Below are 22,864 nucleotides of genomic sequence, written 5' to 3'. Positions count from 1 at the left end.
TGTGGGCTGGGTGGACCACTCTGGGTCTACAGTAGTCAAGATGGGTGCAAAAGGCACAAGTTAGACCAGTGGGTGGCAGCAGAATGCTCCGGATCCTCAGCAGGCCCCACACTGGTGTGTAAATGTCCCTAAAGCCAGACCAAGAGTCTCAGAGGTTTGGTTTCAATTGCTGACTCTGGGCCATAAGGGTCTTCTTCCCAGAGGGCTGGACTAAAACTGGCAGTCTGAGGTACTTATCCTAAAGGGCCTGAGGGTCTCTGAGCCTTCCCTAAAATCAGCAGAATGACATGGGACTAAGCAAATGAGCTCCCTACAGCATGCTTTCTTAGTTTAGGACACAGGCACAAACCTGGTGAGCTTTATTTGGCTTTATTGCTGAAAGTATGGGCTTATTAGTCCCCAAATATCACTTCTTTAAACCACTTGAGCAGCAGCTACAAGGCTCACTGTGAGGAGGGCTTGGCTGCTGGGAGCTGAAACAGGTGGTGTGTGTCAGGGTCACCTGCCTTCAGCACCTTTTGTTTCAAATTCTAGTCAGAAGCCTCTTCCTGAATCATGAGATGTCCTTGAGGCCCTGGGGAAGGGAAAGCCAGGAGTAGGGGTTCCCTGTCCTCTCTCTGGTTCCACTTGTCCTCAGAATCTATCTCCAAACTCCAAATAGCAGAATCTTGGGTTTCCTCTTCCCATGAGTCACTTGTCACTGGAACCTGGAGTCAGCTTTTCTACCAGAAAGTCCACGGAGGTTGCAGTAGCTCAAAGGTAGGGATACTGGTGACATTGACTGGGATAGAGATGATGGCCCATGGTAGCCCGTGCTGTTCCAGAGAACGGCGGATCATGTAGCTGGGAGGGCATGAAGAGCAGTAGCGATGGTCACTTTCTCAGCACCCAACACTGCCCTCTGCCCCAGTTATGCTGGGAGTTCCAGAAACTCAGAACTTTTTTGCCCTCTGACTGGGATATTCAAGATAGGGCCTGTGAGAGGGTACTGGTGATTGTTTTTGACCCCCACCAAGTCACAACACCCAGTGCAGTGTGGCCAGCCAGAAGCAAAGAGCCCTCACCCATCTCGGCCGAGCAGGAAGAGGGCAGGAATGTCAGCTGTGCGTTGAGTACTATCCTGGATCATCTCCACGTAGAAACTGTCATTGTCAACTGCATTGTCCGAGATGATCACAGCCCGCCCACCATGCTCCTGTACCACCCTGGTCTTAGAGAGGAAGGAGCAGCCCCTGGAAGAGGTGGTGATGAGATCAAAAGTAAGGCAGGTGCTAGCTGCCCCTCCCTTACACCCTCTCTGGGAGGTTGAAAGGACCATAGAGAACTTGTATTGAGGTTCATCGGTACACAGCTGAAAGTAGACAAGACATTTCTTAAAGACTTGTAAAGGATGAATTATTTAAAAGTCTACATTTCAAAGTACCATAAGCTGTAGTCAGAATCTGCCCTTCCCCTGTGTCACGACTGCCCACTCCTTACCCCCTTTCCACCAGAGCGATCTGGTCCTGGATAAAGAAGCCGTTGCTGAGTTCCCCACAGGCCTCTGGAGGTTCAGCAGGGACGAGGTGAATCTGCTCATACCGTGTGTGCTGAAAAACGTTTAGATGTTTGGACAAATAAGAGTATAGGAAAACACTTTTTGGAATGGGCTAATAACATCTATTGGTGCCTCCTAACAAGTGAAGGAAGGAAATGGAGTGGTTTCTCTGTGGCTGAGCACCTGAGCATTTTAATCTGATTCTCACAAAGTCCCACCTGACCACTCAACCTCACCCTGCCTTTCTGAGAGGGGAGCTGGTTATAACCCAGGGACAGGGGGAAGTAGGTAGAACTGACAGAAAGCTGCCCTTGGTTTTTCAATAAAGGCAGCCCCTCCCTGGTTTTTATAGTATGCAGGAGCTCCTGGGAGGCATAGCTAGATTCTACTTCTTGCCCTGTTCCAGCATAAAAGTGGGAAGAGGGCCACCATACTAAATGATGGCAAGAAGGTGACTGAAGATCAGAGATCTGGGCATCTTTGAACTTACAAATATCCCACCAAAGTCCTTGGCAGGTGTGGCTGTGAAGATGTATCGAATATCCCCAGGACTCAGCACTTGGAAGTATAAGTAGTCATGGATGCGTAAGCCTAAAGGAAAGAGTGTAGATGAAGGCCTCTCTGAACAGGCTGATTCAGGTTTGGATTATGGGCTTCTCTTATGTCTTCAACTGGGTGGGCTATGGTCTGGGTCCAGAGACCCTGGCATCAGCTGACTGAATCCTTAGGGAGCGTGATTTTTGTTTTTAATTTTAACTTATTTTTTCAGAGTCTCGCTATGTAGCCCTGACTAGCCTTTGATAGCCCCCAGCCTCACCCTTAGTGCTGGAATTAAAGGTGTGCGCCATCATACTCAGGAATCTTCTCTTTTTTAATGCTCTCATACTGCCCAGGCTGGCTTTGGACTAGTTTTGTTTCCTTGGTGGGCCTTGAATCCTTCCTCCTGACTGCCTCCCAAACATGATGGTTACAGGCATGCATCACCATGCCCAGCTGGAGGGAGAGCTGGTTTCTGCACTGGAAGGCAGACCGGATGCAGGAGATTTGTATTTGCTGCTGCTGCTGCCACAGCAGGTAAGCCACAAAGACCTGGAGCTCTTGGGTTGACATCCATCCCTTACCTGAAGAAGCCCTAGAGTTTCAGAGTGGACAGGAAAGCCCCCAAGTTTCTAACCAAAACTTACAAGTTTGTTCTGGTCTCACCAACATCTTCTAGATCAGTCACTGTCATCTCGTGTCCTGACCCAATCTATCTAGCCTTGCTTCCATGTCTTCTTTTTCAGATGGGGGTTTTGCTATGTGGCCCAGGCTGGTTTTCAACCTTCTAGGCTCAAGCAATCCTCCTGCCTCAGCTTCTCATCTGCCTTCATTTTTTTTTTGTATTTTTAATTTAAATTTTATGTATATGTGTGCTTTGGCTGCATGTATGTTCATGCACCATGTGTGTGCCTGGTGCTAGCAGAGTCTGTAAGAGGTTATCAGCTCCCCAGAAATGGAGGGACAGACAGTGGTGAGCTGGGACCTATGGAAGAACAACTAGTATTCCTTTTTTTTTTTTTTTCTGAGACAGGGTTTCTCTGTATAGCCCTGGCTGTCCTGGAACTCACTCTGTGGACCAGGTTGGCCTCAAACTCAAGAGATCCACCAGCCTCTGCCTCCCAAGTGCTGGGATTAAAGGCGTGCACCACCACTGCCGGGCACAACTAGTATTCCTAACTGCCAAGCTGTCTCTTCAGCTCTCTGCCTCTGTCCACCTGCCCCACTGCAAGAGCTTCAGTGTCCCCTTCACCGACTAAAGTGTATGCTGCTGTTGGCTGTGGTGTAGAAAGCCCTGCCTGATTTGACTCCTATACCCACTCCACTCTTGTCTCCTCTTTCCCATGTTAAAGCTGTACTGGCTTTTCAGTGTCTTTATCTTTTTGGGTCTTCCTAAAAGTTTACCTGTCATTTCTCAGAAAGATGCTGCCTTATCCTTCCTCCACCCATTCAAAATATACTTTCTCCCAGCTAATACTTCCTCTGTAATTATGGTGGATTCATAATATTCTCTGTCAGCTTCTTTCATCACAGCAGTGATTCTAAGTATGGGCTTTTTTTTTAAAGACTTATTTATTTATTTTATGTGAATACACAGTCTCTCTCTTCAGACACATCAGAAGAGGGCATCGGATCCCCATTACAGATGGTTGTGAGCCACCATGTGGTTGCTGGGACTTGAACTCAGGACCTCTGGAAGAGCAGTCAGTGCTCTTAATCACTGAGCCATCTTTCCAGCCTTAAGTATGTGGCTTTATACAGAGATGAATCTCCAGTGCCTAGGACACAGTGGCTGCTCAGTAAAGGTTACTAAACAAAGAACTCTGCCCAGCTCTGCTGTCCTGAACAAGAGAATGGCCAAAAACCACCCGAGCTTTGCTAAGATATCGAAACTTTTCTCAGCATCAAAGTTGAATTTGAGTCCCTGGATTCTTTAAACTTGCCAGAAAGGCAAGTAAATGTTGATGGATGGAAGCTCAGGTCTGTTAGTCAATCCAATTGCTGTGTCTATAGTTGATCCTGTCTATGGTCCAAATTACAGCTCAGACAGAGCTAAAGGGGCTTGCAGCTTTTTGTCCTGAGTGTAGGTACACTTTATCAGATGGATACACCGCCCCCCCCCCCAGGAAGCCTTCTGGATTAACACGAGGCAATCCTTTCCACAAGCACACCCCTGTCTAGCATTTGATGTGCTTATCTAATAAGCTTCGGGTATATGCATGTGTTCACTTAACGCGTAGGTGTGTACATTTATGTTCGAATTGTGTAAGTGGGGTGCCTGTGCGTGTGAGACCATGTGTGTGTTCCTGCCTATATGAAAGCTCACGTCCTCCGTTCTGGATCTCTAGCTGTCACCAGGGTCGCCTTCAGTGGGAGGAAGCTGAAAGCTCTTGCCTCGACGGGGAGGGGAGGGGGTTGTCAGGTTGTGCCTACTCACTGACCCGGGAACCAGCATCCACCCGCTGCAGCCGTCTAGTCCCTGGATCTGGGCGGCCCAAACTCGCGGGGTCCCCAAGGTGACCCGTGGCCCCCAGCCCGGGTTGCGCGCACACTGGATTCCCGCCCCGCCCGCCTGTCTGTGGCTGCTCACCGTGGGCCGCGACGCACGTGGGCAGCCAGAGCACGAGACAGCACCAGCCCGCGGCGCCACGGCTCATCTCCAGGGCCCGTCCCGCCGCCGCCGCCGCCGCCGCCGTCCCGCCGCCGTCCTGCCGCGATCCCTCGCCCGACTTTAGCCTGACAGCTGCCACGGCCTCCCTCAGGCCCGCTCTCTGCGCCGGTTGGAGCACAGAACGGAGGCCGGCGGCTGATTGGCCGCCACGCCTGTTCGTGTGGCCGCACTTTCCGCCTCTGCGCCCTAGGCCACTTCCTATTGGCCAGGAGAAGTGGAACCGGGCGCTGATTGGCCAAAACTCTTAATAGCAACTGCAGTTCGCGGCCCCGCCCCCGCACTCCTCATTATAGACGCGCCTCCCAGAGCCTGCGGTGGGCGGCTCGCGGGGATGCGCGGGATCCACGGCTCTCCTCCCCAGGCAGAGGCTGGCCTCGCGCGAAGGGGCAGGCGGCACGGCGCCGCCTCGGCCGACAAGGGGCGCTGCAGAGCTAGAAGCCGCCCCGAGCAAGTTTTCCGCGCCCTAGCGGGCCGCGCACCTGTGACCCGGGACACTGTTCCCAACTTCCCAAGCTACCTGTGAAACGCACGGAGCTCCCACGCCACGGAGCTGTGCGGGTGCAGTGAGATCACTCACCTAAGGTGCTTCTCCCAGCCGGTGTTCAGTGCTGATAGCACATTGCACGTCTACCATGACGTCTGGGAGCGCGGGCTGAGGCGGGACCTTACGAACCAAAAGCACAGCGAGACTCGATGACCCCGCCAAAGCAAACGCGAGTTCCTAGAGCGTCCCAGGACCTCCGACTCCTCTAGCCCGCTACCTCGGGAGCTAACCATAGAGTGGCGGAAGTGGTCCGGCCCCTTCCTCTCCCGGGCTAACGTCTCGCCAGAAGCTTCTGGGCATTTCTCCGGCGCGGAGCATTGTGGGCTTGGGTGGGCGGTCCCGAGGCGGACAACTGACGAGTTGCGGGTACCTGAAGCCGCTTCCAAGATGATGGTGAGTGGCTCCCCGCGCATCCGCTGCCATCCACGACCCTGCGGCCCTGGCCCGCTATGCGGACGGTCTAGAGTGGCTCGTTTCCGCTCCCGGGGGCGGCCTTGATCCAAAACTAAAGCGGTTGGCGAGAGCTGAATGGGGCTCGCGATGCCGCTGGGCCTGGAAACCATAGATCTCATGGTGCTTGGGACCACGGACCTCTTGTTCAGCCTGTTCCCCGTAATGGAGTGGGTTTTCGGAACCGAGTATGTGTTGAGCTCTGTACCTCTACCATAAGGCCTGGTTACATCGCCCTGGGAGGTGCGGAAGTGAAGGCGCGAACTTCTAGGACGTACAGAGGCAGCGTGAGGGTCTTTAGGTTGGGCCAAGTGATTCCCTGCCTGGCATTGTGGTCGTTTACGTTCCCGCATGCGGAAAGACAGAATCCTTCGTTCCTGTTGGAACCTGTTTGTTGGGGCATTTTTAGTTCTCCTGAATGTACTTGGTGCTGGAAAAGGGCAATTGATGTACACAGTACCAAAGATGGGACGACCTGAGTACTTTAGGCAGGAGAATCTCCTAAAGGTCTGCCTGAAATCCTCCTGCATCACCCTTTATCCCTGACAGCGTCAGATTCCTCCCCTGTTCCCCTGTGATAAACCCGAGTTGTTAGTGAGCAATGTCAACTTCCAAGACAGAATCCTGTGCGTTTGGCATCAGCACAGTTGTTAAGTTTTGCTTTTTAGTGTCAATCCTTTGTCTGCCTTTTGCAGCTTTTTCCTATCCGTAGATTCCAAACCGTCTTGGAAACCTGTAAGGTCCTCCCTCTGCTACCAAATTGCAGCTCCTCCTCCGAAGGAGTCCCTACAGAAGCATGTCCAAGCTCCCTGACCCTGGGATCATAGCTGTGCACAGCCATGCCTGGCTTTAGATCAGTGGTTCTCAACCTTCCTAATGCTGAAACCCTTTTACATAGTTCCTTGTGTTGTGGTGACTCCCAACCATAAAATCATTGCATTGTTGCTTCATGACTAATTTTCCGTTGTTATGAGTTGTAACATAAATACCAGTCTCCATGCCTGTTAAAGGGTCATTTGACTCTAAAAGTGTCACAACACACAGGCTGAGAACCGCCACTCTTTGCTGTCCTAAGGTATGTTCCAGAAGGACCATGAGACTGTGGGACCTTTGGGAAAGCATTTTCCTTCTAGATGGAACTAAAGAGTGCCCCCCCAAAATGCTGAGAGCATAGAGAAGCCATTTCTTGTCATGAGACCCTGGATATTCTGGGAAAAGGAAGGTATTTACTCTTCAGTATATGCCTGGCACTGATAGAGGGGAGTTTCCTGACAAGCATTCTTTTCTCGTATGCCAGTTTCAGTGTTTTTATTACTTTGTGGTAAATTTGCCTGTAACAAGTAATGTATAGAATTGGGATTGTCTAGTGTTCCTGGCTGGACCTAGGAAGCATATATACTCCTTCCCTTGTCTTTCTCTTTCTCTCTGCTAATATTCTCCAAGACTTTACAGCCTAATCTTTTTATAGTTCTCCTCTTACCTCTTTTATACGTAACCAGTCTTAGTAGACTGATGCATGCTCTCCAGCATATTCAAACCTTTTGTTTCCGTGTGTGTGTTCATGTGGACATGTGTGGAGGCCAGAAAAAAAAGGGCAGTCAATTCAGTCTTGGGGATGGAGTTACAGATAGCTGTGATGTTCCAAACCAAACTTTATCCTCAGGGAGGGCAGGAAGCCTCCTTAACTGCTGAGCTGTTACTCCAGCCTCAAATCTATTTTTACATTTCACTCTTGATACCTTTTCTTTTTTATTTCTTTTTCTTTTTCTAGACAAGGCTTCTCTGTATAGCCCTGCTGTCCTGGAACTCACTCTGTAGACCAGGCTGGCCTTGAACTCAGAAATCCGCCTGCTTCTGCCTCCCAAGTGCTGGGATCAAAGGTGTGCGTCATCACTGCCTGGCTTGATACTTTTTCTTAGACTAATACAATTTCATTTACTACTACTTTTAATATTTCATTGATTTGAAAGCCTGTTTGCCTATAACTGGTCATTTTTCTTTAGAAAAACAAATAGGCCTTTATTGGCTTATACCTTGTAGATACTATGACTTCTGCATACAATTTGAGGCCAGCATCCTGGTAGTTTTCCATTCAGTAAAGGTCAATGGCCCTTTAACCAAGTTAGGATATGGTGTGTGGTGCTAAGTGTGTTTTAATTTTTATCTCATTGGACTACTAATGTCTTATTTAGGACAATTTTCTTTTTAAATTTTATTTTAGTTGTTTTGGCTGCCTGTAGGTCTGTGCATCAGTAGTGTATTTGGGTGCCTATGGAGTCTAGAGGAGTTGCAGGTGATTGAGAGCTGGGTACTGGAATTCAAACCCTAGTCTTCTAGAAGAGCAGCCAGCACTTTTAATTGCTGAGCCATCTCCCCAACTGCAGGTAATTAATGTCTTTTGCCCACAACTGTGCCTTACTGGATCCCTTATTCCTGTCATTTATGTTGCGTTGAAACCACGCTTCTAACTTGTCTGAGATCTGGTAAATGTACACTATTTACTAGCCTAAATTCAGTTGTGGGCCTTTTGGTTTTGCATATATGACCTGTAGTGTTTTCAAGCTTTAGAGTATGTGTAAATCCACTTGGGCTATTTCTGAAGTTCAGCTCCTGCTTCAGTGGGTCTGGGATACAGTAAGATATGCTGCTCCAGAGGATTTTGACAGATAAACAGTTGGTTCAAAAAATGTTTATGAAATAATCTAACAAAAATCTGAATAGATTCTGTTTTCTCAATGATTATACATTTTTATTTTAAGATGACATTTCACCAAAAAAAAAAAAGTAGTCCAATTCTGTAGATTTAGCCTATCTTTTAAAAAAGAAAAAAGAAAGCTGGAAGCAGAGACTCTCAACAAAGTCACTTCTAGCTCTAACATCCACTGGCGTTGAGAGGCAGGGAGGAGACATTACAGCCCCCACCATGGTGTCTGCATAGAATGGAACTTCTTGGGAGAACAGAGCCAAGGAAGGCTTCAGCATCAGGAGAAAGGAAAATGGGCCAAAGAAAAGAAAACAAAGGAGGTCTGCACTTAGCAAAGTACTTTAAGATTTGTGATTCCGCACAGGAAATGAGGTGCCATGAAAAGTGAGTTCTCAGTACAGTGGGAGCTCCAAGTTTCTGCCCATCCTTCCCACTTCTAAAGCCTTAGCACTGTGTCCAGCCCATATACTGCTCACATGAGACATCCAGCGGGCAACCTACATGATTGCAGAAACTTAGGCAGCTCTCTCTGAAGCCTTACCTATAGCCCTCTCTGACAGTAGGGTCTCAGGCTGCAGTGCGCAACAAATTATTACAGGTATCAAGAGAGGTAGAGTAAGTTGGCTGGCCATGGGTATGTTGGGGACTTGCAGCTGGAGCAGGGTCTATTCTGTGTAATTCTAAGCAAAGGCAGCTACCATTTCCTCATGACAGTGATTGTATTAGACTTGGAGCACTCACTCAGTCTGAGCATGTTTTAATGCAGTGACTTTCCATAGCCCATGATAGAAAATGTGTGCACTCTTCAGTATTGCTCACTATGTTGCTTGCTCAAGTCTACCATGCTGTCCAGACGTCTTCTATGGGATATTTTTCTGAAAAGTGCCCCTCTTTTGCTTCAGTTTCCCATCTTAGGCACTATCCTGAGCCAGTTGGTAGACATGTAATCTTTTGCCTGAAAACTGTTATCTAGGCCCCTTGGGGTGTCTGCTGCCTGTGCACAAAGGCATAATTTTTTTGTGATGCTTTCACACTTCACTTGGCTTTCTTATTGGTGCTGGGAGACTTACTGCCCATCTGCAGCTCTGCTGAGAGGTTTTACCCTTGCTAGCCTAGAGTGCTATAATATGCATTTAGCATCTACAGTGGTCCTGGCTAGTTTTATATCAGCTTGACATAAGCTAGAGGCATTTGAGAGGAGTGAGCAAAGGAACAATGGCTTTCAATGTCTTTTGCACTGTGTTATAAAAAGTAAAAAGCAATTGTAGCTACTAACAAAGAAGTGACCGAAAATATGCTGAGATGATGTCCCCTAACCACTTCTGTTTGATATGCAGAGTTAGTCCAATACTGAGGAGATGACCATTTAATCCTGAAGGCCAGGTTTGGATATATAGGGAGCTGTGGTGTGCCAGCTGCTATCTGCTAGTTCCTGAACTCTGGAGGAAAGACACCTAATCTGGTTGTTTCTGTTGCTATGATTAAACACTGGGACTGTCTTAGTTACTGTTCTGTTGCTGTGAAAAGTCACAACAACAAAGGGAATTTATAGAAGGCAGCATTTATTTGGGAGTTTGCTTATAGTTTTAGAGGGTTCATTATCATCATGGTAAGGAGTGGTGGCCGCAGCAGGCAGGCCGGCATGGCACTGGAGAAGTAGCAGAGAACTACATCCAGACCCACAGGCAACAGGCAGAGACAGAAACGTACAGACACTGGGCCTGGTGTGGACTTTTGAAACCTTAAAGCCAGTGAGTGACACAAACCTCGTAACCATTCCCAAACAATTCACTAGCTGAGGACAAAGCATTCAAACATGAGGGCATGGGGGGGGGGCATTCTCATTCACACCACCACAATGACCAAAGCAACTTGGGAAGAGCAGGGTTTATTCTTCCAGCTTCCAGTCCACCATGAAGGGTAGTGTACATTACAGGAACTGAAACAGAGGACATAAAGGAACACTCCAGACTGTCCTACCTGCATTCTTCCCTTCCTTTCTTGTTTGTTTTTGTTTTGGGAGAGTTTCTCTGTCCCAGAACTCACTCTGTAGATCACATGCCTCTGCCTCACACCACAACCTGGCTCAGCCTCTCTCTCTCTTTTTTTTAAAGACTTATTAATATCATGTGTGTGGGTCTTTTGTCTGCATGTCTGTCATCACACCATAAGAAGACATTGGATCCCACATATGTATAGATAGTAGTAAGCCCCCATGTGGGTGCTGAGAATTGAACCCTTGACCTGGAAGAGCAGCCAGTGGTCTTAACCACTGAGCCATCTCTCCAGCCCCCTCAAGTCTCCTTAATTTCTTTCTTTCTTTCTTTTTTTGTTTGTTTGTTTTTTGTTTTTTGAGAAAGGGCCTTGGCTGTCCTAGAACTCACTCTGTAGACCAGGCTGGCCTCGGACTCAGAAATCCACCTGCTTCTGCCTCCCAAGTGCTTGGATTAAAGGGGAGCGCCACCACTGCCTGTCAGTCTCCTTTCTTAAACAATGCAGGATCACCTAGTACCATCCCCATTAGGCTGGGCCCTCCAACATTAATCATTAATCAAGAGAGTATCTCATGTTTGTGTCCATAGGCCAATTTGATGGTGGCATTTTCTCAGTTGTTGTTACTCTTCACAGATGATCCTGGCTTTCATTAGGTTGATAGAGAACTAACCAGTGCAGGCTCTAAGAAGGCCTTTAACAAACAGCATTTCTGCTGTCTCATAGTTTCTAGAATGGTAGTGCAAAGAAAGCCCCCTGCAAGGGATGGGGACTCTTCTGAGCCAGTGCTAAAAGAAAAAGACAAAAATTTCTCTGAGGTGTGACTAGGATTGAGTCACATGAAGGCATTTTGGAATGGGTATGAGGGCATTGCTGTGCGGAGTCAGTATCTCACCTTGTAAGGTAAGACAAACACGATTTTTGTGTGTTGCTCCAGTCCATCTAAGGTCTCTGGTAAAGCTGCCTTCCTGGGCATCTCTAGGACAGTGTCTGAGTTTCCATACCACTTCCCCTCTGCTTCTTTAACACAAACCAGTAGGTATTTTATTGGTGGTGGAGGTGCAAAGCAGGGCCTGGTTTTTTTGTTGTTGTTTGTTTGTTTGTTTGTTTGTTTGTTTTGGTGCTGTGTGCTGTAGCCCGGTTGTGAAGCACAAGACAAAATGTCAAAAGTTGAAAGGGCCATATGGGAGAAATCATAGTTTATTGTTTAGACTTCATTAACAGCAGTGTCTCAGAATTTGGCATGGTTGTGGAGTCAGTCTGGGTAACAGGGGAATGTGCTTTAAGAGTGTGGATAACTCAGCCCTCGTGGTATTGGGAGCATCTTCCCCATCCACTGTCATGAGTCTCAAGTAGCAGATGATTAAAAGCAGTCAATTGCTCTCTTCTCCAGCCCACACCAGTTATCCTGTTGAAAGAGGGTACTGATAGCTCCCAGGGCATCCCTCAGCTCGTGAGTAACATCAGTGCCTGCCAAGTGATTGCAGAGGCTGTAAGAACCACCCTGGGTCCCCGTGGCATGGACAAACTTATTGTGGATGGCCGAGGTAAGTCTTCATGGTTCCTTGGGGCTTTATACAGGAAGATGGGTACCTAGGGAGTATGTGGGGCTCAAGATTGCCATCAGAAATCCCATTGCTTGAATGCAGAACCCTGTTGGGATCTGTGGGAGAACTGAGAAGTCTGTTGCCTTCTAGTAAACAGACTTTACTATTTTTGCTCTATTTATGGCCCAGAGACATAAGTAGAGCAAATGGGCTAGAGAAATAGATGCCCCAGTGGTTAGGAAAGCTTGCTGCTCTTTGATGTGACCAAGATCAGTCCCTAGTACCTAAGTCAGGCAGAGATACTAGGATGTCAGTTATATTCAAGGTATCTTAACTGGTTACTCTTATTTTGAGATAGTGTAGCCCAGCTAGCCTTAAACTGGAGATGTTCTTGTTTAGCTCCCTGGGTACCAGGATTACTGTTGTGCAACACCATATTTGCCTATTTAAAACATTTCTCTGTGTTCAGTTAACCTGTACTCAAAAGAAGGTCAAGAGCCCACATTACTTAAAAGCTTGTGTGTGGCCCAATCCCAAGAAAAAGTGTATATGCAGTCCAGGTCCAGTAAACAGAATTAAGTAGGGGAGTGGGGGGCTGGAGAGTTGACTCAGCCGCTAAGAGCACTGGCTGCTCTTCCAGAAGTTCTGAGTTCAATTCCCAGCAACTACTTGGTGGCTCACAACCATCTGAATTTGGATCTGATGCCCTCTTCTGGTGTGTCTGAAGATAGCAACAGAGTACTTAAATCTTTAAGAAAGAGGGAGGAGCTTTAAATGTTACTGTCTTTCTCTCAAAGGCAAAGCAACAATTTCTAATGATGGGGCCACAATTCTGAAACTCCTTGATGTTGTCCATCCTGCAGCAAAGACTTTAGTGGACATAGCCAAGTCCCAGGATGCTGAGGTAAGAAGGTCAGACACAGAAACTTGAGTGGAGGCTGGAACACATGCTTATACCTTACTGCCTCTCTCTTCTCCTCACTGGAGATTTTTTTATTTAGGTCTAAAATTATAATTGTGTGAGTATTTCATACTTATAAAAATAATTAAACATTTTTTGGAGGTTGGGGTGGGTCCCTCTGTAGTTCAGCTAACCTAAAGTTGGCTGTGTAGACCAGCCTAACCTTGTATTTACAGAGATCTGCCTGCCCCCTGCCTCCCAAGTGCTGGGATCAAAGCTTTTTAGAGTTAAAGACTTTGTAAGGGATTTTAACCTTTCTTCTTGGTGCTATAGTTATTTGTCGTGTGAGTGTGACACTGTTCCTTACTGATTGTGTATATGGTAAAGCACATTGACTAGGTTTATGTCACTTGAGACAAGCTTAGGGTCATTGGAGAGAAGCTTTAATTGAGAAAATGCCTCAATAAGATCAGGTTTAAACGGGTCTGTAGGGCCTTTTCTTAGTGACTGAAGTGGGAGGGCTGGCATATGGTCCTGGGTTCTATAAGAAAGCAGACTGAGCAAGCCAGTAAGCAGCACGACTCCGTGGCTTCTGCATCAGCTCCCGCTTCCAGGTCCCTGCCCTGCTTAAGTTCTTGTCCTGACTTCCTTTGATGATGTACTGTGGTGTGGACGTCTAAGCCAATTAAAGTCTTTCCTCCCGAGTTTCTTTGGTCATGGTGTCGTGAAACCCTAAGTTTATATCCTGAGAGTGTTGGCCATAGGCCCTTTGGAGAACGGTGCTGTCTGGGGAATTAATCTTGTGCCTCAAGGCCATCTGAGAAATGTTGACTCCCTGAGTGCTTTCACCTTCCCATTTGCTGCAAAATTTGTGGGCTTCTGGAAAAAGAGCTTGACACCCAAACAATGTCCACTTTAAATTGGTGGGTTGCCTAAAAATGATTTTCAGTGCTTCATTCCCTGAATACCAGAAAACATGTATGTATTCTTGCCATTCTCTTCCAGGTTGGTGATGGCACCACCTCAGTGACCCTGCTGGCTGCGGAGTTTCTGAAGCAGGTGAAGCCCTACGTAGAAGAAGGTTTACACCCTCAGATCATCATCCGAGCTTTCCGCACAGCCACCCAATTGGTATGGCTACATCATTTCATTTGATCTACACCTAGGGACCTTAACATTTCTGTTAGAGAGGATAATGTCTTTGCTGGGGTGTGGAGGAGACACACAGAGTATGTGGGCACTTCCAGCCACCTCCTTGGTCTACCTTCAGTAGCTGTTAAGCATTGCTCTGTGTCCTTATTTGGCAGTCCAGCGCCAAGTCCTGGAAGTGGCTGAGAGTTTCCCAAGTGGCAGACCTTTACATTTTCTTAAGCAGCTACAGGCCCAGGAGATGTGCTTAACATCTTAGCAGTAGTTGGATTCACTTCCCTGTTGTATGTTTAGCATGAGACTCATTCAACTTGTGTTTTTGGCAGGCTGTTAACAAAATCAAAGAGATAGCTGTGACTGTGAAGAAGCAAGATAAAGTGTAAGTTTCCAGGGGGCTGTGTCAGAACCTTGATCTCCTGAGGCCAAATAGGGTATTTTGGCCAAATGAGCATGTTGTAGACTTTGTATAAGCAGGTTGCCTTTTGGTTCTTGACAGACCCTTTGCTGTAAAACATGAAAGAGTCTGTAGACTGTCGTTAAGAGCCGGCACTGGAGTGGGGGCGGGGGTGGGGTGACTGTATCTGCTGTTGGTCACTGATGATCTATCTTAATGATGGAGAAGGTGAAAGGTGGAGAGGGGTGGGTGGTAAATTTTGGTTCGAGAAGGGTTGATGTGTATAGCTGCTAAGGTAGATTTTTATTTAAATGACGGGTTGATGCTGCTTGTGTCAAATGTGAATTGTCTGCCACACAGTGTAATGGTTACTGTGTAAGGTGTTGGATGGAATTCAATGCCAGTTTTTCCTGTGCTGCAGAGAACAGAGGAAGATGCTGGAGAAGTGTGCAATGACAGCCCTGAGCTCCAAGCTGATCTCCCAGCAGAAGGTCTTCTTCGCCAAGATGGTGGTTGATGCCGTGATGATGCTTGACGAGCTGCTGCAGCTTAAAATGATTGGCATCAAGAAGGTGCAGGGGGGAGCCCTGGAGGTGAGCCTGTTGTGGCCTCCCTAGACATTAGGCTGCTTCATGAGGCAGATGTGAAAGCAGATGTGACCGCTCTGCCATGCTGCCCGTGTTCTTTGCATCTGTTTGCTTATCATCAGGATGGGAAAGTGGACACAGGCCAATTTAGAATCTTCTTTCTTTATGTCAGTGTCAGGGTCTATAGAAGGATTATTTGAGATAAATTACTTGTGAATTCTTCAAAGATATATAATGGAGGTATTTGGCAGTTCACTCTCCAAGGTGTAATGTCAAACTATTAATTTCCTTTGGATAGATGATAAATAGTTCAGACTATAAAGAGAGCTTAGAGTGAATTGTCGCATAACCACTTCTGTCCCTTACACAGCCACTGTTAACAGTTTACCTAGTGTAACTGAGAGTTTGTACACAGTGCGTGTGTGTGCATGCTGTTTTAATGCCAGTGGTTGCTTCTGGTGCATGCTGGTGTTCTGTACCATGGTCGTGTGCATATAGCACTATTGTAGCAGTTGGTCTGTCCACCATAGATAACCTTTTCTTTCTTTTTTTTTTTTTTTTTTCCATTTTTTTTTATTAGGTATTTTCCTTGTTTACATTTCCAATGCTATCCCAAAAGCCCCCCATACCTTCCCCCCCCCATAGATAACCTTTTCATGTGTAAGCACTGAAGATTGTAACGGCTAATGCAACAAGCTGAATTTCAAATTGAATTTTTTTTTTTTAATTTAAGTAATCAACATGTGGTTGGTGCCTGTTGTTTTGGAAGGCATAGCTGTGATTCATTTTTAACAGCTATCTAAAAACATTCTTTGACATTAGTTTATTTGTGCTGTTTTCATCGCTGGTCCACTGTACTCTTAGACTTTTTACAGTAGGAGCCATTTGTATAGGAAAACTCATCATATCTTCTGGGTGGAGGAGAGTGGACAAGATTGTACATGTGCCACACAGGTGCTCTAACACTGCAGGGTGCCCAGGTCTTAGAACTAATAGTTTTAACTGGCACACTTGAATTTTCCCCAGAGTGCTCAACATTTCATTAAATTTCCAAAAAAACTCTAGCTTTGTCTCACTTCTATTTCAGGCTGGCCTCAGACTTAGAATTTTCCAGTCCCACCTTCCTGGATGCTGGGATTACAGGCTTTTACCACTGTGGTTAGCCTTTTGTAAACTACTTAAAGAGGCTGATGGGATGGCTCGGTGGGTGCAGGCATAGGAACCTTAGTTACTATGCCAACACCCATACAAAGGATAGCCAGCATTCCTGGGGGTGGACTGGAGGCCACGTGAAGATACCCAGAACCTCTTGGCCAGCCATCTAGCCAAACTGCTGAGCTTTAGGTCTGTGTCTCAAAGAATTACGTATAGAAACAGGTGGCTCCGTGGATAAAGCACTTGCTGCAGAGGCTTGAGGACAGGAGTTTTGGATCTCCAGAGCCATGTAAGAACCTGGTGGCATAGTGGTCAGACTAGTGTCACCTCCTGTCTTGCTTGATTCCTTCAGATCCATGCTGTGTGTTGCAGGGTGACATTCCTATATCTGTGAATCTTGCACACCTAGACCACAGCTTTAGCGGGGCCCATAAGATCCTTCTACACAGGTCACTGGGTATCTTTCCCCCTTTTTTGCTTCTGTACCCTCACTATCTGATCCCTGCCCTCTAGTTTGTATTCATTAATTTGAAGTTTTTCATCCCCTGAACCTACAAGACCACAGTGCATGTATGCACGCACCTACTATTTTATTTCCATTTCTTTGAACTACCTCTTACTGTTGGACAAATTTCTGTTCACCATCATGAATCAGTGCCACTTGAGGTTATGGGTGTGAGTGGTACAGGTTTGGGGACACATACTGCTCATTATCCCCTGTGGCAACTAGTAAACTGGCAGGCTTTCTCATAGAATGGGGAATGAAATGCTAAGAAAGGTTGCTGAGAGAACTTAAGTCACATGATAGTGAAGTCAGTCCCACATGCAACGTATTCTCTGTTTTGCCTTGTATTTAAACCTGGCTGCTGGAAGTTATGTACAGTTTGAACAAGTGGAGGGAGTTAATGGGTGAAGAGCCACAGGGACAGCTACCATCAAAACATCCAGGCTCCAGTGGCTGTGCTATATGTGTGCAAGCAATAAAGAGACTTGAGGGTGAGGCAGAAGTGTTGCTCACTGTGTCTGCCTTTGCTTTCCCCCACCTGCCTGTTCCTTCGTTGGCACTGCTTTGCATGGGTAGTTGTTCTCTGGCAGCTACATCAGAGGCCAACCATAGGGGACAGCCCAGATACCCTGTACCATGCTGTTCTCTACAGACTGAATGATAGCTCACCTTAAAGGGGGAAGTAAAATATATTCTGTGTCACTTAGCAAAAGAAAGATGAGTTTGTTTCAGATTTTGTGATGGTGATGAGTGACTATCAGAGTGACGTTCGTTCTTTTGGGTTCATGGACTGATTGGATTTCTGGCTGTAACCAAACCATTGATCTGTCTGCTTTAAGCAGGAGTCTCAGCTAGTGGCTGGTGTAGCGTTCAAGAAGACTTTCTCTTATGCTGGGTTTGAAATGCAGCCCAAGAAGTATAAGAATCCCAAGATTGCCCTCTTAAATGTTGAGCTTGAGCTGAAAGCAGAGAAAGATAATGCTGAAATCAGAGTCCACACGGTGGAGGTAGGTTTCCCCATCGGGGTTGCTTTCTGGGTGAGGGCTCTGGTCTGTAGGCTGCTAAGCTCTGTTTCTCAGGTACCTGTGGACACTTCCATGTCAGCTCTCTTAGAAGAGAAAATTAGGTCCACTAATTTTCTCTCTTTGTTCTCCTTAAATGACTTCTACCTGGAGTAATGTGAATGTGAAAATTTGCTGAGTGACTGCTCTGTGCCTCTCGGGGATGGGCCCTGCAACACCTCACATACATCAAGGAGGGCTATGCCAGTGAGCTATATACCCCCAGTCCCTGACCCCTTTTAACTTTTTGAGACAAGGTTCCTCTGTAGCCCTGGCTGTTGTGAATCTTTTCTTTTTTTCTTTTTGGAGACAGGGTCTCATTCCGTAGCTCTTCTATCCTGGAACTTGCTTTGTAGACCAGGCTAGCCTCAGAAGATCTGCCTGCCTCTCCCTCCTGAATGCGTGCCAGGCTTTTTTTTTTTTTTTTTTTTTTAAAGATTTGTTTATTATATGCAAGTACACTGTAGCTGTTTATAGACACTCAAGAAGAGGATGTCAGATCTTGTTACAGATGGTTGTGAGCCACCATGTGGTTGTTGGGATTTGAACTCAGGGCCTTTGGAAGAGCAGCTGGTGCTCTTAACCACTAAGCCATCTCTCCAGCCCCGCCAGGCATTTTTAAAATGTTTATTTTGAGATGAAGTCTTGTTAAGTTGCTCAGGCTGGCCTTGAATCTGTAATTTTCCTAACTCAGTCCTGAGTATCTGGGATAACAAGCTTACCCTTAGTCTTCTAGACAAGTCTGTTCCTATCATTGTGGTTCTCAAGGCAGCCTCTAGGTAGCAGTATCTCCCGGCACAGAATGGCTTTTGTAATAGAAGAGGTCTTACTGAGAAATCCCTAGGCACAGCTTTCAGAAGAGGTTAAACTATTATTCTCCTCCTCAGCAGTGCCACAAATTCTGGCAAAGCTCCTTCCTTGAGCTTACTTTGTATGTTTGTGTTTGAAAGTACTAAGTGCTTGCTGTTAAAGGTCCTTGTGTTTTTGGACTGTTGGCCCATTCCCAGATAAATCAGCATGTTTTCATTTGAGGGAGGGGTTGGGTTAGCCCATCATATATACCCACCTCCATTCCAACCACCCTCTTCTTTTGGGGGGGTCTGTAGGATTACCAGGCAATTGTTGATGCCGAGTGGAACATTCTCTATGACAAGCTAGAGAAGATCCATCAGTCTGGAGCCAAAGTCATCTTGTCTAAACTCCCTATTGGGGATGTGGCCACCCAGTACTTTGCTGATAGGGACATGTTCTGTGCTGGCCGAGTGCCTGAGGAGGATCTGAAGAGGACGATGATGGTAAGAAACCCTCAGACTGCTGCTTATCCTTCATGGCCCTGAGCTTTTTCCTCTGACCCGATGTAATGGAATAGACTATCAAGTTGTCCCTATGTTAACGCTGTCAAGAAATGCTCCAACCCAGTGTATTTGCCCAGTAATAGAAACTCCTTTGAATTCACTGACCAAGACAGGTCAGGAAGTGGATAGTGCCCAGCCACCAACACTGGTCAGCAGATAAGGCTCAATGAGTATTGCTTCCAGCCAGGGCTTTCCTTCTGGGTTTGAGCCTGTAGTCTAAAGAACTGCTCCTGAGTAGAGTTGCTGGACCCAGAGCACTAGACATCAGGTCTCTATCTCCTTTGAACAAGACCCTTTGCCCTTTGTGTGTGTGTTCTGTTTTGATTTTCATCTTTTTGAGGGGTAGTAGGGATTACTTGGAGGTTAGGGTAAAGGTGGGCTATCCTATACAGAGGGCTCAGGTTCTGTGGCAACACAGCTTGGAAACTGGCTTAGTGAGCGGCTGGTGGGAGGCTAATTGGCCTCATTGATGTTTTCCTTACTCTTCAGGCTTGTGGAGGCTCAATCCAGACCAGTGTGAATGCTCTGGTTCCAGATGTGCTGGGCCACTGCCAAGTGTTTGAAGAGACCCAAATTGGAGGAGAGAGGTGAGCCTATTGGGTCTTCCAAACCCTTTTTTGGCCATGTTTTGGGTGTGGTATATAGCTTATACTATTCCTTTTACAGGGTGGTATTTTGGGATGTGGGGGATAAAGAGGTCAGGTACAGTGTTAAAGAAGGGGAGAAGTTCTAGTTGGATCTTGGCTCTGATTCCACAAGCTTTGATGCTTCAGTGATACCACAGCAGTCCTGCCTGAAAACTATCTTTTAAAGTTAGGATCAACAGCCTGAGTAAACAAGAACTTCTCCCTCTTGGGAAGGCTTGGCAGGGAGCTCAGATGGCAAGATGGCAGCAATTCATGTGTACACCATTGTGTCCTGGACGTAGGTACAATTTCTTCACTGGCTGCCCTAAGGCCAAGACCTGTACCATCATCCTCCGTGGTGGCGCTGAGCAGTTTATGGAGGAGACAGAGAGGTCCCTACATGATGCCATCATGATTGTGAGGAGGGCCATCAAGGTACTGGAATGACAGACTCTTACCTTCGCAGTCCCCTAATCAGCTCTAATCCCGGAGCTGATAAGATTGGATTTCATGTAAACTGTCCTTTCCTTGGTGACATGTTGGGCTTTGATTTCCTCCTGAAAACCAGAGTAGATCTTCATTTGCCCCCAAAATCAGGCAACAAACTGAGTTGATCTATTTAGCTGGCCTCGTGATGTTACTACCCCAAACTATGGCAGACCTTGACAGTGACCTTAAAATACCTAGGGTTGAAACTGAGATGTGCTTCATGCTTGCTGTGTCTAGGTTCCTGAGACTTGGAAGGGAGACAGAACAAGTCACTATTCACTTTTCTAGGCTGGAAGATTTGCTTTGTGGCCCAACTTGAAGCCTTGAGCTGGGCCAGTGCATTGAGATGTGTTTGGTTTCTGTAGAATGACTCTGTGGTGGCTGGTGGTGGAGCCATCGAGATGGAGCTTTCCAAATACCTGCGGGATTACTCGAGGACCATTCCTGGGAAACAGCAGCTGTTGATTGGGGCATATGCCAAGGCCCTGGAGATTATTCCACGACAGCTATGTGACAACGCTGGCTTTGATGCCACAAACATCCTCAACAAGCTGCGGGCTCGACACGCACAGGTGGTTATTCTCTCTGGGAGTCAGGGATATTGGGTGGGTGAGGTAGGCTATTAGGTATGTACTGTGCCCACTGGAAATACAGTCACTACTAGATACAATGGGGAGCTGCCTCCTGTCGTAGTACCAGAGTTGGAAGTAGGTGTTGGCTAGGGTCAAGTAGAGAAAGGTCACTGCATGTCTGGTGCCATTTCTCTTCACAAAGTGCTTTGTCAAGTCAGGTTCCTGGAGTCCTTTGGAAGGTGCAGGAATAAATGTGCCATGGTGGCTCTCCTCTCTTTCAGGGAGGTATGTGGTATGGGGTGGACATCAACAATGAGAACATCGCCGACAACTTCCAGGCATTTGTGTGGGAGCCAGCCATGGTGCGCATCAACGCTCTGACAGCAGCTTCTGAGGCTGCGTGCCTTATTGTGTCCGTGGATGAGACTATCAAGAACCCCCGCTCCACTGTGGATCCTCCAGCTCCAACAGCTGGCCGTGGCAGAGGCCAGGCCCGCTTCCACTGAGAGGCGGACGCACCTCCTTGTGAGGTGAGGGGGTGGATGAGAAGATGGTTGGTGGTCTGCTGGGTTCTCACTGAGGTTATTTAAATAAAACTTAAGGTTATTTGGCTGGTGTGTTTTCATAAACATTTTCCTGCCTTAGAATTGGAGTCGTGTATACTTGGAAATAGAAGTAAAGAATTGTGTTTGCCTGCTGCTTGCTCTGCTGTGATGGATGGCCCTTGTCTAGACACCCCAGTGGCTACATGGTAGCAGTGTCACCATCACACAACACTGCTGTGATCTAGTTGGAGTGCGTTCCCTGTCCACTCTGACCACACTTCATGTTCTCTGAGCTCGTGCAGTATTATTTAAGAGAAGGCACTGGAAAGTGTCAGGGTGTCACATAATCTCTGGACTTGAGCTTTCTAAGGCCTTGTAAGAAAACAGCTAGTTTCTTGTTCAGAGCCCCTTTTTACGCTGATAACTGTGGACTGAACCCAGGCCTGGGAGGTTTGCTAGGCAGCCACTTGGCCGCAACCCTGTTTTTACTTTGGGTTGACCAGTCTCTCTGCTCCTAGGGGTTCACTAAATTGCCCACGCTGGCCTTGACCTGAGTAATCCAGGACAACTGGCTTATGCCTGCCACCATCCCAGCTCCTGGTTTCTTCTGACAGAGGCAGTTAGCTATCAGCACAGAAGACTGGCAGGATTTACCAGTGCCTCAGTTCTGCCAGCTGCCCCAAGCTGTAGCTCCAGTTATTAGCTGGAGGGGTCATTTTGAATAACTGAAGTTCTTGTTTCCTGAAACATCTGGGAAATGTCTGGGAAGTGACTAGAGAACCTCAGGAGCCTACACTCATGGTCAGATGGCCTCGAGGCAGGATAGGATTTGTAACCTTGAGTGCATGTGGCAACAGTTTCAGCCAGACGCCTGGTACATGAATATTTAAACAGGAATCAACACACAAAGCCTGGCTTCCTCCTACCTCAGTGTTTTTCTTAGCTGCAGAAAAGCTGGGGCTGTCTGGTGGGGTGCTCCCTAGTGTGTAAAGTCCTGGGCTCAATTCCCAGGATTGCAGACTCTGATACACACGTGTACTCTGTGGCACCAGAGAGCTAGATCAGAAGCAAAGGGTAGGGTTTGGTATCTCACAAATCTGGCTACATACCACAGATTTCCTTTGGCCACACACCAGCTTTTGATTTTCACCATCTTTTTTTTTTTTTTTTTTTTTCCGATCTAAGACATTTATTTGTGAAGAATGAATGAATATAAAAAAACTAGGAAATATTCCTCGTGGTCTACATAGTAAAGCTCTCTCCCATACAAAGAATGGAGACAATATGAACCATATTTTTGCCACTCATAATGCCCGCAAACCTTCTAGATTGCAAATGCTAAGGAATATAGTCTTGCAAAGAACAGATTTTCATTGACCAATCATCAAAGAAGTTCACAATAAAACTCTTGGTAGAAGTCAGAATAGATAGACAGCTATCTACATAATGAAGACTACTATTTGTGAATCTTGGTTTTCAGTTCAGGAAGAAATTCTGCCAAACTATTGTGTAGGGATATTCAAGCCTGTTCCGACTTAGGGTG

General features: G+C 46.9%; 2 protein-coding genes across 4 annotated transcripts; one reads left to right on the top strand and one right to left on the bottom strand.

Annotated features, from left to right (window-relative positions):
* Window positions 1-353: 353 nt before the first annotated feature.
* Pradc1 (protease associated domain containing 1) lies at window positions 354-5,445 on the bottom strand. Of its 3 annotated transcripts, none has more exons than XR_015047610.1 (6): window positions 5,323-5,445; window positions 4,665-4,943; window positions 2,028-2,128; window positions 1,480-1,589; window positions 1,065-1,351; window positions 354-843 (listed from the first exon to the last, which is right to left on the bottom strand). XR_015047610.1 is itself a non-coding variant. In XM_085840472.1 (6 exons), exons 2-6 carry the CDS (start codon window positions 4,729-4,731, stop codon window positions 723-725), a joined length of 567 nt encoding a protein of 188 aa, XP_085696598.1. In that variant the 5' UTR covers window positions 4,732-4,943; window positions 5,323-5,445; the 3' UTR covers window positions 354-722. The 3 variants fall into 3 exon arrangements, 2 of the variants coding, with proteins under 2 accessions (XP_085696598.1, XP_085696599.1); XM_085840472.1 differs by having other exon boundaries at window positions 1,065-1,232; XM_085840473.1 differs by having other exon boundaries at window positions 1,065-1,232; window positions 4,665-4,845; window positions 5,323-5,434.
* Cct7 (chaperonin containing TCP1 subunit 7) lies at window positions 5,413-21,382 on the top strand. Its single transcript, XM_085840470.1, has 12 exons — window positions 5,413-5,682; window positions 11,829-11,982; window positions 12,780-12,886; window positions 13,889-14,014; window positions 14,359-14,411; window positions 14,848-15,019; window positions 17,516-17,680; window positions 18,841-19,029; window positions 19,579-19,676; window positions 20,018-20,150; window positions 20,570-20,776; window positions 21,058-21,382. The coding sequence occupies exons 1-12, from the start codon at window positions 5,677-5,679 to the stop codon at window positions 21,280-21,282; spliced, it is 1,635 nt and encodes a 544-aa protein (XP_085696596.1). The 5' UTR covers window positions 5,413-5,676; the 3' UTR covers window positions 21,283-21,382.
* Window positions 21,383-22,864: the final 1,482 nt, after the last annotated feature.

This window comes from Mus caroli, unplaced genomic scaffold (genome assembly GCF_978045245.1).
Source record: "Mus caroli unplaced genomic scaffold, Mus_caroli_1 scaffold_7, whole genome shotgun sequence".
In the NCBI taxonomy this organism is placed as follows: Eukaryota; Metazoa; Chordata; class Mammalia; order Rodentia; family Muridae; genus Mus; species Mus caroli.
Note: the sequence above shows the minus strand (reverse complement) of the source record. Positions and strands in the feature narration are given on the sequence as shown.